The sequence below is a fragment of the Momordica charantia genome (assembly GCF_013281855.1).
Source record: "Momordica charantia cultivar OHB3-1 chromosome 8 unlocalized genomic scaffold, Mcharantia_2.0 BLBB01000008.1, whole genome shotgun sequence".
Classification (NCBI taxonomy): Eukaryota; Viridiplantae; Streptophyta; class Magnoliopsida; order Cucurbitales; family Cucurbitaceae; genus Momordica; species Momordica charantia.
The window spans coordinates 7,178,242-7,191,968 of record NW_028275166.1 but is presented as its reverse complement, the minus strand read 5'-3'; the positions used below and the strand labels follow the sequence as shown (position 1 = coordinate 7,191,968).

At 32.6% G+C, this 13,727-nt stretch overlaps 3 protein-coding genes across 4 annotated transcripts; 1 reads left to right on the top strand and 2 right to left on the bottom strand.

The window, feature by feature from the left end:
• The first annotated feature begins 1,365 nt into the window (after window positions 1-1,365).
• On the top strand, window positions 1,366-2,601 carry LOC111020300 (RING-H2 finger protein ATL3-like). Its single transcript, XM_022296930.2, has one exon. The coding sequence runs from the start codon at window positions 1,565-1,567 to the stop codon at window positions 2,522-2,524; it is 960 nt and encodes a 319-aa protein (XP_022152622.1). The 5' UTR covers window positions 1,366-1,564; the 3' UTR covers window positions 2,525-2,601.
• Window positions 2,602-2,813: 212 nt separating this feature from the next.
• Window positions 2,814-4,675, bottom strand: LOC111020302 (uncharacterized). Its single transcript, XM_022296934.2, has 2 exons — window positions 3,454-4,675; window positions 2,814-3,382 (listed from the first exon to the last, which is right to left on the bottom strand). The coding sequence occupies exons 1-2, from the start codon at window positions 3,532-3,534 to the stop codon at window positions 2,972-2,974; spliced, it is 492 nt and encodes a 163-aa protein (XP_022152626.1). The 5' UTR covers window positions 3,535-4,675; the 3' UTR covers window positions 2,814-2,971.
• A 153-nt stretch (window positions 4,676-4,828) lies between these two features.
• On the bottom strand, window positions 4,829-9,044 carry LOC111020301 (ubiquitin-conjugating enzyme E2 34). Of its 2 annotated transcripts, none has more exons than XM_022296932.2 (10): window positions 8,705-9,044; window positions 7,737-7,859; window positions 7,369-7,423; window positions 6,834-6,872; window positions 6,576-6,639; window positions 6,387-6,448; window positions 6,265-6,304; window positions 6,073-6,100; window positions 5,857-5,948; window positions 4,829-5,341 (listed from the first exon to the last, which is right to left on the bottom strand). In XM_022296932.2, exons 2-10 carry the CDS (start codon window positions 7,791-7,793, stop codon window positions 5,062-5,064), a joined length of 717 nt encoding a protein of 238 aa, XP_022152624.1. In that variant the 5' UTR covers window positions 7,794-7,859; window positions 8,705-9,044; the 3' UTR covers window positions 4,829-5,061. The 2 variants fall into 2 exon arrangements, with proteins under 2 accessions (XP_022152624.1, XP_022152623.1); XM_022296931.2 differs by having other exon boundaries at window positions 8,817-9,044.
• Between the last annotated feature and the right edge of the window lie 4,683 nt (window positions 9,045-13,727).

The following is a 13,727-nucleotide window of genomic DNA, read 5'->3' as shown; positions in this document are numbered from 1 at the left end:
GTGAAATGGGATGGAGAGATAATTTTCCCCGGTCGTTTTCTGATGTAACGGACTCTGATTATTTGTCTTAGTTTTGGTTAATTTTATAAAAAAAAAAGGACAAAATTTTTTTAAAAAAATGTACAAACGTGCACGTAGACCTGTACTCGAACTCGAGATCACCTACGTAAATCCGTTCCAAGTCATAACTTCATTTGAACTCTATGATATGAATGTCCAAAAACTTCTAAAGAATCTGAAGTCAACCATATGAAACTTACCCATCAATCTCATACTTGTGCATTGCATGTTGGAAGTTGTACTATATACCTTTGGTGCATTTATGAGATATTGGGACAAAGAATATCAAAATTATCATCATTTTTATATTTTTGAAATGTGTCTCGTTTCCAAAAATTAGATTGTGTACCATAGTCTTCTCTAAGAAAAATCATATTATTCAAATCATCTTCTAAATATCTCGATTAATTCACTCTATAATACACATTTACACCTAAGGGAGAATTCTTGAACTTTAATGATTGTTGAATGAAAAAGTAAAAAGTAGGTACGTAAATTCATATATTATGATCGTAAATTTTTTCTTATTAAAAATATTAACTATCTTTAAAAAAAAATGACAACCTCAAGGGCTAGAATTGAAATTTACTTACTAAAAGAGGGATATGGGTGTCAAAATACATTGAATATAGAGACAAAAGTGGTTGGTGATCTGCAACGGCCGACTTTCGGAGCTTTGCGTGAGACAATTATCTTTTTAGCATTTATAATTAAAGCAATTAAAATTACAATTCAATTGATAAAAACTCTCATCTCTTATGTTTTTGTTCCTTTTTACTTTTTTTTTTGTTCCAAAATTGTGAATTATTAAAATTTAAACCGACCTAAAAAAGAATTATGCTCATATTAATTACTTATATATTTGGTTAAAAACATCACTAGTAAGAAAAGCAACATAATAATATATAAGGTTTGTAAATTTACTGCGATTCTAATTCTAAAATAGTTATTTTAATATCAATTTGAGTATATCCAACTAAGTCGGATATTCTCTAAAAAAATAATAAATGGTTCGAAAATACCATTTTAGCTAAATGAAAAAAATATTTTCTTCACCATTAAATATTTGATAACTAAAAAAGAAAAATGTAAAAGAAATGATGAAAAATAATGAGTTGTCAAATATTTTTAAGGGCGGAGAAGACAATATTCACTAATATAAAATCATTTCATTAAATTTTCATATTTTTCTTCTCAGTCAATGAATTATACATGGTTGAGTTCGAATTTTGGTGTTGTGTTTCCGGAGTTTATGGTGTGAATTTGTGGCCGAAAGTTTATATGTATTGATGATCTTCTCTCTCTCCCTCTCCCACCCACTGCCTCCAATTATGTTCCTATAATCAACGACTTAATTATATAATAACATTTTAAGAAATGATTTGTCCCAAAATTTGAACAGATTTTACAAAAGCGACTTAATTTCAATTCAAAAAACCCACCTTTTACGTGTGAAAAAACCCGGCATGATTGCTGCAGCACAAACTTTAGGCCTCGCAAATTCATGAGTAGGACTTGGAAAAAGTTGGTTTTGGAGTCGTTCCAAATTTTGAACCTTCTTCTCCTTCTTCCTCTGCTCCCAAATTCAAGTCTCTGCGCGGCCATGGAAGACGAGTACAAGCTGAGTCGACATTCCGGCGACTCAGTGACTGTCGAGTTGCCGGCCATGGTCATTGTGACGGCCGTTCTAGTCTTCTTCTTGGTGCTTGTGTTTGTTCTCCTTCTCCAGCTCTACGCCAGATGGCTGTGGTCTCGGATTGAAGATCCCACGCCGCTTCCGGTGGAAGCTCGCCGCCGTCGCCGCCGCCGCCGCCGATTCGACTTCTCCTCCGTCCAAGACCCCAATTCCGGAAGAGGGTTGGACCCCACCGTCCTCCGGTCACTTCCTGTTCTGATTTTCCACCCTGAAAACTTCAAAGATGGACTGGAATGTGCCGTTTGCCTCTCGGAGGTTATCGAAGGTGAGAAAACGAAGCTGCTTCATGATTGCTGCCATGGATTCCACAGCGATTGCATCGATATGTGGTTTCAGTCCCACTCCACGTGTCCCCTCTGCCGGAACCCCGTCACCGCCGCCGCTGCAGAGACCAGCCAGGTTCAGGAAGAGGATTCTGCATCTGGGTCGTCTTCAGAATCTCCAATTTTCCCTACAAATGTTCTGTTTTGGGGAAACCAGGCACAGGTCACCTCCGCCGGAGCTTGTCCGGAACTGGAAGAGAGCTCTTCTCAAATCACTTCTCCGGCAGCTTCTTCGTCGGCATCGGCGGCGGGTCACCCAGATGCAGAATTGACAATTGACATGCACAGCGATCTTCAGTTTCCGCCATTGGCACCTAATGAGGAGCGAAAGTTACCAGTTGCCACCAGATTGAGGTCCCTGAAAAGGCTTTTGAGTAGGCAAAGAAGAGTGAATCCTTGTAATAATACCACTTCACCTAATGATGAAATGGAACAATTGGCCTGAGATGAGAACAGAGTAAAAAGCTACTCTGTTTTTCTTTTTCTTACGATGTAAGTTCAAAACTTGTACAAATTTCTTAAGAGCCAAAGACTGTTCGAGAGCATCTCTGAAACGAATGTTTTCTTAACTCTTCCGACGTTAGAATATGATTATTTTCAAGAGATTTTGAATCCTTTGGATCGATTTTGATATGTTTAGTTTGCCATTGATGGGATTGACGTATCAAACTACTGCTGATGGAATTGTAACCAACTGTAAACGTAAAATTTCGAAGAGGGTCAAGAAGAAAACATGGTACAACATAATAATAATCATTACATTTAATATGATTAACTCGAGCATTGCTGGTTAAGGCATTACACAATTGTAGTAAAAGTTTCATGCTTGAACTCAAAAAAGAAAAAAGTTTTCAAATTTCTCACACAAACAAAAACAAGAGACAATATAGGTCTATGTAACCAGATAAATTGGACCATAATTATGACTAGAATTGGGACTGGTAAGCTGGTGGAGACACATATAAGGGATCTCCATCTCCGTCCTCATACTGGGGTTGAAGAGACTAGCGATCGGTCCAGACGTCGGGCGGCGGCGGGGTCTGCCGTCGGTGGTCATAGCTCCGGTGTAAATCGGACCAGAAACATGAACAAGTCTTTTACTGGATGTGTGAGGATGATTTATTTCTGGTTTGGGCAGAGGCTTGCTCTTTTTGTCACTTTTCAACCACGAGAAGATGGTGGTTTTCCATGATTTCTTGCTCTTTTTCTCTTGCCCCAACCATTTCCTTCCTGCTTCTTCTTCTGTTGACTTTGAGGCTTTGAAATCTTGTACTGTGGCGTGATGTTTTGCTTCTTCCAAGAACTGGTAAAATTACAAACACGTTTCGTTAAGAAATGAAAATGGCAGAGTAATCTAAGAGGGGAGTGAATCACCTTGGAAAAGCTAAGGCGAGGATCAAATTCATCAAAACCAGGATCATCCATCTCGAGATCAGGAGAAACAGATTTGTTCATTGAACAAACGACGGCCAACCAAACTACCAAGAGCGTCCAAAAACAATATCAAGCAGAAGAGGTAGAAGACAAGAAACAACAAAGAATTCAGAGACATGAAATCCGCGGATCAACTTTTGTCAGCTATCAGGATGTTTTTTGTGTTTCTTGTGGTTCATATTTTTCTGCTAATGCTAATGCTAATGCTCCAAGCACAAACAAAAGAAAAGGCAAAATATGGAAGCTTGGTTCAGAAGAAAAAGAAGAAGCATTAAAATTCAAGCTTCAAAAGAGGAACACAGAAGAACAGGAAGGTGTTAAACTGCATCCAAATCAAAAGGGGAAATGTCCAACTACCGCCATTGGAGAACCCCATTTGGGATTCAATTCCACATTGTTTTCTTTCAAAAAGTGGCACAGTAGACAGCTACTAAGCAATCAAGGAATAAAGTTGAGGGACATGGGAAAGTAATAAATTTGTTAGCACCCAATTCTACCCAACATAATCATCAAACCACCAAGTTAAATATTTGATCGCAGTACACATGAGCATTGGCAATATGATTATTTATGTTATGTATATGTTTTCATTACAGTCTACGCAGCTTGTCTTTGGGTATTAAAACACATATCCAAACCTGTCTACATATTTAATTAAGAGGTAAACCTTTTCATATTGTGCTCTTAATAATCGCAGATATTTTGAACCCTCCATGAATGATCTACTATTTTTAAGCCAAATCCACACTACCGAATCATTGCTTCATTTTTCTGTTCTATGAACACAATGCCTATGAACCAAGAGATGCAAATTTAGACTTTAATTGTTGAACTATGATTACGTCAAGTACAAATTTATTTATTCGTTAAAAAATATAACGGTTATAACCATGAACGTCCGATTGAATTTGTCAAACAAAAAACATCTCAAGTTTCCTCCCTTGGCATAACTCAATTGGTAGAAAAATATGAAAGAATTGCACACAGTTACGAACATGTTTCAAAGAAAATTAAATAGAATGATCAACCTAAGTAGAACTCAATTTGGTTAAAGCATTTATAACATCAACCAAAAGATCTGGTTAAAGCATTTATAACATCAACCAAAAGATCGGAAGGTTGAAACTCAAAATAATAATAAAATAAAACAAAATAATGGACTGTGGCCCATGGGGATTGAAAAGGCAGTAGAGCGTAAAACACGGCGAAACTTGGGATGATCCGAGGAGCTCTCTCCAATCTAAAAAGTAAAAAAAGAAAGAACATCCTGCAGTGCGGTGGAGCCCTGTCCTGTCCTGTCCTGTCCTGCCTCAGCTTATAATACTTAAGAAAACATTATATAAACAAACAACGAGGGTTGGTTTTCAAGCAACTATTCCAAACATAGCACAGACTCAGCCAAATGAAACCCACATCACAGAACACAGCAGACACCCCGACCAACTGTACAGAGACTATGTTGAATACATGCAAAAATATGAGCATCTTTGACTTGCACAAACTAGTCTGTCTACCCTTACCACCTACGTGACCTTCCATTTTGTGGTTTCACGGTTGAAGGAGAGGCAGTGCCATTAACACGCCGAAGATCGAGAAGAGTAGCAACATCACCCATGTAGGGAACGACTGCTTCCGATTTCTTTTAACGTCTTCAGTATCACCTTTCTTAACATTCTCTTCCGTGGGCTTGACCTTCTCCAACAGGTGCCTAGCTTCGCCTTCCTCTGATAGCCTTGATGAATCATGTTCCACAACAAGCTGCTCCGACTGCTGCTGCTGCTGATTATATTTCTCCACATACTCCGGAAACAGTTTTCTAAATTTTGGGCTGTTTGAATTAAAAAAAAAAATAAAAATAAATAAATAATTGTCGCAACAAATTAGCATTGAAGTACAACTACAATTGTAAAAGTGACGATGGAGGGTTGAAAAAGAAAAATAACAGACAGTGGTTTGTGGATGACATGCCAATAAAGTGAGTGTGGGATCTAAATTCAAGAAAGATGACTTGCAATTTACACACTCGAGGAAGCCCAAGTTTTACAGCCTAAAGTAGAATAATCATTGTTTCACGTTTTTAGAGTCCGTGTTTTCCCAAAAAACTAGTCAAAATAACCCCAAAACAAACCAAAACCAACTGTCACAACCAATAGAAGATCTTTCTTTTTTAAGATAGAGGCAAGCCATCCAAATTTCCAATAATTTTTACGGGCTACTTCATTAACTTGACCAAGCCTACATAACAGAGGAATGTGTCTGGGAGATGGAACCTTAGAAGGGGTAAGCAAAAGAGGAACTACTTTTAAGGACACAAAATCCTGCACAGTTGGTGGGTGTACTTACTCTTTACAATTGAATGCAAGAGAAGCCTTTGCCAAGCGTTCCTTCTCAGCAGCAGTAGTATTCACACTGCCAGTCGTAGGACTGTTGTCCATCTACATAAGAAATTAGATCATCTCCCAAAATTAATAGATAATAAGAACAGATAAAGGCACAAAAGCAGCCATCTTCAATTAAACAACCAAAAACAAAATGAGCCAAGGGCCAAAATGTACTCACCATAAATGAAAGAAGTCCGGTTAGTATGCTGTAATTGTTGTTAAAAAGCGAAGGTTGAAAAAGCAAAATGAGAAAAGTTAGTCACATACCAAGCAACCACTCATAACTAAAAGAAAATTTTAGCAGAAGAGAACTCGGGTATGCAAAGAAAGTATTAACACCTCAGGGAGAAAGAAAAGGATTATGTCTCACCTTGACACAGACCACATAGGATTCCAACTTTCTGGGTGAACTACAGACAGATCAAGTCAATTAGAATCATTTCTATAGTACAGACAAGCAGGAACGATCATCCTTAAAATCCAAAAACTTACAGTCACTCATAGATAAGCAAATTTTCTTCTGTGCCATGAATCGACCATTTGGGGTGATCATGCTACAAAGAATTGAAGAAGTATCAGAAATCACAGTAAAGATGAGTATATGAGAGAGCTAACTAATGTTTATAATAATCTTTTCACAAATAGTTTACAGATTACTTAAAACATTCAAGATACATATACCTGATTCCCGGAGGTTTGTATGGATAATCTGGAGGAAATTTAATCTTTCCATGGTAATATCCACCTAACAAAGATTTAAAATTATTTCCATAAAAAAGTTAATAATACTAATAAAAAAAAAAGTTGATATCCCAGTGTAAATCAAAGAGCAAAATTAAAGTAATCTTGAACCCGAAAATCTTGAAAGAAGACCAACAAGAGAATTGAGAAGAGTAGTATTCACACTGGGATACAAGGGATAAAGTAAAACAAACTCACCCGCAAAAGGTGTCCCTTCACTTCCCTCCAGAACATAATCTGAAATGGGACAGCATTTAATACACAAAATAAAGTGTCTAAATGATAAGCAGAAAGCTCATATTTTCATGACAAAGAAAATCACATCACTAGTAGTTGGAACTTGAGAGAAAAAAAGCCTAATGCAAAAAATGAAGAGAAGTAAGAATCTAATTATGCCATAGAACAGGCAGGCTTCACGAACTCCCAAGTCCCAACATATTACTAACAGTACGTGTAATACTAAGTGATGGATAAACTGTAGACCCTCAACTTTTCCAGTCAGCCAAGAAATCAGACGATTTAACCATTATTTGACATTGCAATGTCCTACAGTTATTTCTCGATCTCTCCACACACAAAATGATAAACTTGTCATTTTACAGTCTGCATCAATTAGATACTGGCCTAAGTCAACTTCATAAATCTATTGTTGTATCCCACGTGCACACAATAATGAGGAGCTTAATGATCATCGTGACTAACATCAAAACAATATCAATAGAAACAAACTTACGCCACTCAAGAATGTTACTGGGAGAAGGACGAGCAACAATGTGAGAAACAGGCTCCTAAAAAATTACAAGTAGCTGAGTTAGCACCAATTGGGGGAAGAAATACAAAATTATACGTCAGCATTTCAGCATGAAAAGTGCAAGGCAAGAGTTAGAACATCAGTTTCTCGTTAAAAAATAATAAATAAAATTTTCCTTTGAAATCAAAATGTGGACAAACTTATCAAAAAAAAAAGTGTGGACAAACCATATGATAGACACCAATCTAACATTATATTGTCGAGATTTGCCAAGAAATTACTTGTCCAGTAAATCCATGCATTGTAACAACAGAATTTAAGGGGGAAAAAAACAAAAACGGATGACATACTTTACAAAGGGCTCTATACTCCGTCTGAAGCCGCTTGATACATGATTTATCTGCCATACCAAAGCTATTGACAAAGAAAATCAACTGCTATTATTCTTTCTTCAACCTCAGTAGCAGCAATGCCTGTGAGGTGATATAAACGGAGAGAAAAAAACAAATAATTAGGTCCAAAAATGAGGAAAAACAAATAATTATAGCCAAAATTTGATGAACACCGTAAATGATTTTTAATTCAAGAAAACGAAACATGCAGCAAATTTCTATAACTGGAAACAAACAGACAAAAACCTTATATACATATAGATGAGAAACAGGCCTTTCAATAAGAAATATACAAAGCATGCTGTCTCAGGACGGGGGAACAAGCAATGCATGGTCAGCACCAGATTCAATAGCTAGTAGTTCTTCTTATTCAAGTCACCTTTCACTATTGCAGCTCGCAAAGCCCTCTGCTGTTGATCCTTTAGGCTCAATCCAGCATTTGTTTTTTTCCATTTTATAATTTTATATAAGACAGGCGCAAAAGAATTGAATTCACAGGCAATTAAGAGTAATTGACTGCGTACAGAAAAATTAGAATTTCTTCTAATTTGGCACATTGTACGCGGATCCAAGATAGTTTAAATACTGCTCAAAGTTTAAAGAGAACGAGCACAGCAGAATTCTTCTCAAATGCTTCAAAATTTTAATAAGAAATCATCGGTATACAGTCGTAGATTCTAGTATCATATAATCATTCATCGCCCAATAATAATAAAATGAATAATGCAATTACATGCAGGAACAGCAATTTTGTCGTAATTTTGAAACTGCAAACCCCCGTAGCAATAAAAATTTATCAAATTTGTACTGTTCGTTCCTCAAAATTGATTCCGTGATTAATCTCTAATCGAGCACGCGAAAGTTCAGATCAGGATCACCCACAAACAATACGCGGACAAATTAAAACGGGAATGAAGACAATAAACCTCCGGCAACATCGGGGGAGAATGTCCATCGGAAATCAAGAATGAGAAATCAAAACCCCAGTTGTCCTGAGAAACAAAAAGTAATCAGAGACTGAAATCAAGTGGGAGTTACCTGAAATTAATCAGCCAAAGATTGCAATTGACTAGGGTTTCCGTTCGATTGAGATGAGTGAAATTATCCGGTGGCAGTGGATGAGATGAGAAATTTGACAGTCGCCCAAAATTTACAGAGGGTAGCGCTGCGTTCGCGACAGAACCGAGTCGCGGAAGCGAATAAAATGTAAGATTGTGAATCGGGACGACACAGCGCACCCGAGTTTGTTAACTCCCTCACCACGCCACACCCGCCCCCTCGTATTATTATTGGTTTTCTTCCCTGGGCATTTTCGTAAAACCATCATGCGGTTTTCTCTCTAATAATTGATTATTAAATCATCCATTGAAACTAAAATTAAATTTACCAATTTAATCCATCTTGGAACTCAAGAAAAGAAAAAGGAGAAGAAGACAATATTCATATACATCACATCTCGTCATAAATAGAAACTAATTAATTAATTAAATCACACCCCACATATATATATATATATATATATGCCTTGAAAATTTTAATACCATGACATATATTATCAACATTGATATACATCAAATGTAATTATTATATATATAATATATATATTCGATGTACTTATAATCTATGATATATTAAATATATTTACAATTGATATACTAAATATAAGGTATATCAAATATTTAATTTTTAGTGGTATATCTGTTTAAATTCTAATTTATCATTTCAATTTGTTGATTAATATATTAATATTATCAATAATGTTGATTACTATATCACTACTATTTATTCAATATTAATATTAATTAGATACTAAATATAAGGGATATCAACGGTTTAAGTTTATAAATAATATCTAAATTTTAACTTGTCTTTTTGCATGTGCATGGTTCACATAAACCTTTTATATAATAACTTTATATTTAAAAAATAAAAATAAAAAATTGTGCATCATTGTTTTCATCTTTAAAAAGTATTGGATATAATAATATGATATCAACACACATATATCATAGTTATATTAGTAGATATAATTACTATATAAGTGGTAAATCATATATCAGTGGTAAATATATATATTAGTAGATATAATGGCTATATAAAAGGTATATAAGTAGTAAATTAGAAGCATATTAAGTATATATCAGTGTTATATTAGTGGTAAATCATATAATCATATAAGAAGTTATATCAGTAGATATCATAGTTATATCGGTATATCATTTGTATATCAATGTAAATTAGAGATATATCAAATATATATATATATATATATATATATATATATATATATATATATATATATATATATGTATGTATGTATTGTATAAGCGTGGTAAATCAATGGTTATCATACGTATATCAGTGGTAAGACATATTAGAAGTTCAGTAGATATCACAGTTATACGACAAGTAAATCAACTGTATATCATTATTACATCAGTAGTATATCAAAGATATATATCAGTGGTCAGATATATTACAGATATATATCACAAATATTAAATGGTGAATTTGTAATTTTACAATTGGACCTCCATTTTTTCTGAAAAAAAATGCTATATTTGAAAAAACTGGTTGCTATTTTACTTATTTTACTAAAATTTTTTTCCATATTTATAAGTGCCAAATATGTTGTATTTATCTTTTTTACTAATATTATCTAAAATAAAATAGTTTATCTCCGTCTAGTCATCTGTATCAATAATAAACTGTTGTTTTAAATTTTAAATTTTCAATAGCCATCACTGTCACTATCACCCTCTTTTCTTTTTCTTTTTCCTGTTGGAAAAGGAATCATCACCAAAGTATTGAATAGAAAGACATTTAAAAGATATTGGAAAAAGTTTCATTTTTCCCCAACTTAGTGAATGAATAAATTTTAACTTTGAACTTAGTTTCATTAATTTAAAACTTTTTTATACAATACGTCAGGGATAGAATTCAAATGATCTACCAAGAGAAAATTTACATACTACTTTCATCAATTTTATGTCCAGTATAATCTTTGCCACGAACTATTATCTCTTCCTCTTAAATTACATTCTATCTCCTACTCTTATCTATACTTTCAAAAAAAATACATATTTATATTTGTTTTCCTTTCTGTTGCATTTCTTAATCTCCTATTATTTTTATTTGAATATTTTTACAATAACTTCACATTCCTTAGTTCATTTGTAGATCTAAATCTACCGTTAATATTTGTAGTCCAAACTCTAACGTCTCGTTATTGATATTTTTTATTTTCCCGACTTTTTCAAGGCCAAAATCGCCCCACTTTTCATTCTTTAAACCTCCTTCGTTTCACACGAGTTAAGCTAAATTAACCGAATGATTTCTAAAAAAAAACAACAGAATAGAAATATTCGTCCAGTATTTCTAGAATTTTACAAAAAAAAAAAAAAAAAAAATCAAGTTGGCATTAAGGTGTGGAGAAAAAATCGTGTAGGAGAATAATTCGAAGGAAAAAAATCACGGAGGAGAGATTATGGAGAATAAAAAAAGCCAAAAATTACCTACTTCGTATATCTTTTTCGGTCAAATTGCTCTCGCGCTCAAATCCAGCGTCTTAGGATTTTATTTTTATTAATTTTTTATTAGAAGTATATATCACAACCTTTTAAGATTTTATCTCTAACAAAATCAAAATTTTAAATATCCATGTGTCGATGTGAAAATATCGATAAAATGTAGATGTCGATAGATATTTATGTAAAAGTTAGAAAAATTTAAAAATCGTTAAAAATATTTAAATTAATAAATAAATATTTTTCTCTTTCTAAATTAGTTAAAAATAAACAATATTAATATTATGTATATATTGTTGATATTTTTTTTTTACATATTTGGTCGATTTTCTTGTTCTATAATAGAAATATCGATTTACCCCTCATGTCAATGTCGAACTTATGAAAAATAGATATGTCAATTGAAATGTCGACGTATCGAAGGATATTTAGAATCATGATATGGATACAATGTAATTGTAAGATTTTAGGTGTTCCAAACACGTGTGTCAATTAAGCTCACGCTAACATTAAAATATATATATATATATATTATTTTTTTAGAATAATTTATTTATTGAGACCACATAAATAATATAAAATAAATATTGTTTTTCAAAAAAACACAAAATATAAATTAAAACCCTTTAAAAATAGTCACATTCATCCTATATTTAAGAATATTGTGACATTTCTTAGTATATATATTAAATTTATGTTATTTTAGTGGAATTTCTAAATAAAAAACGGTACCATGTGCTTTAATTCAAGAATTATTTTTCTTTCTAAGATTTAAGTACAAAATTTGTATGTTAAATATCCATCAACATATCAATATTTCCATCAATATTTTTATACGTCCATACATCCAATATCAATATAAGGGATAAATCGACATGTTCCTAGTATTGAAAAAAAAAAAAGACAAAATACAAAAAATATTAATAAAATGTCTTTAATATAGACATACTATCAATATTAACTATTTTTAATATGTTTAGAAACTTAAAATTTATACAAATGTATTATTTTTATCTTTATAGAAATATCTACTCATATCAATATTAATTATCGATATTTCTATCAAAAATTTTTATTGCGAAATCAATATTTTCCCGGATATCAATGTTTAAAATTTTGTGTATGTTTTTAGTTCAAAAGGAGAGGTGTATCTAAACGATCCCAACTTAAAATTCTCATAGAAAACCATCTCAATAAACGATCCCAAATTCCCAATAAATGTGTGAAAGCCTGAGGCCCCCAGCCATAGGCCGTGGTGTGCTCAATAATGACACTAGCCGTGCTATGCATAATAATGCCACTAGCCGTTTTTTCTCCTAATTTTTTGGAAAATCAATGCCACTAGCCGTTGCGGTCAATTTATCCGACATAATTTTAATTTCTATAATTAATATATATTTTAAGCATTATTTTAAATAAAGATCGTAAAATTTAAAAATTCGTACAACTTATTAAACTTAAAATTAAGTATTTATTTCTAAATAAGTTTTTTTTTAAACATCTTTCTCAATAAGTTAAAAATTATTCATAAATATGTTATATTTACATCTGTCCATATCTTTTTAGTACAATATGTAGGATGAGAGATCAACTTACAACCTTTTGATTAGATATATATTTCAATTATCGCTGAACTATTCTCGTTTTGACATGAAAATGTTAAATTATGTATCATGTTAATGTCGTAATTATGGATATAGGAAAATATCGTTATGTCGATGGATATTTAATGTCATAGTTCTGGAGGAGAACTCAGGGTAAGAATTCATGATTCATGCACCCGACCCTTACAATTCAACATTTATTTCAATAAAAGTTTATATACATGCTGACTCATCTTGCTGCTGTCATAAAATAGACTGACACTTATTTTGCTGCTGAATATTTCAATATTATCATTTAAAATGTTTTTTTTTCTTTTTATTTATCATTTGTTTCTTTAAAATTGATACATCATTTAATCACCATGCTCCTCAAAAGTAGTGGCAAATCTGGAATTTATGTTATTCAAGGCGTTTTGTATAAAATTCAAATGATACATATTTTTTGTTCGGTGGCTTTTTTACTAACTATTATATATTTATTTATAGTACACTTTTAAATTCAAATTGACCTCAATTGCATAGTATATATGGAGTAGAGTTAAAATAAGAAAAAGAAATTTAGACAATTAATCTCTAAATACGACTATTTTAGACTCTATAAAATTAAAATTATAATTATAATTTATAAAAGAAAATATTACTTATACATAATTGCAACATATAAATTAAAAATAGAAATAATTTCTGAAATGGCTCCCAAAAAATAGACCAAAGAGATTGAAAATAATTTACCTAAATTCAAAATGGTAGAATAGACGTACCATTCAAAAGTCGTAAAATTTTTTATGAGTTTAATGAAGATTGACCTAGATAAATTT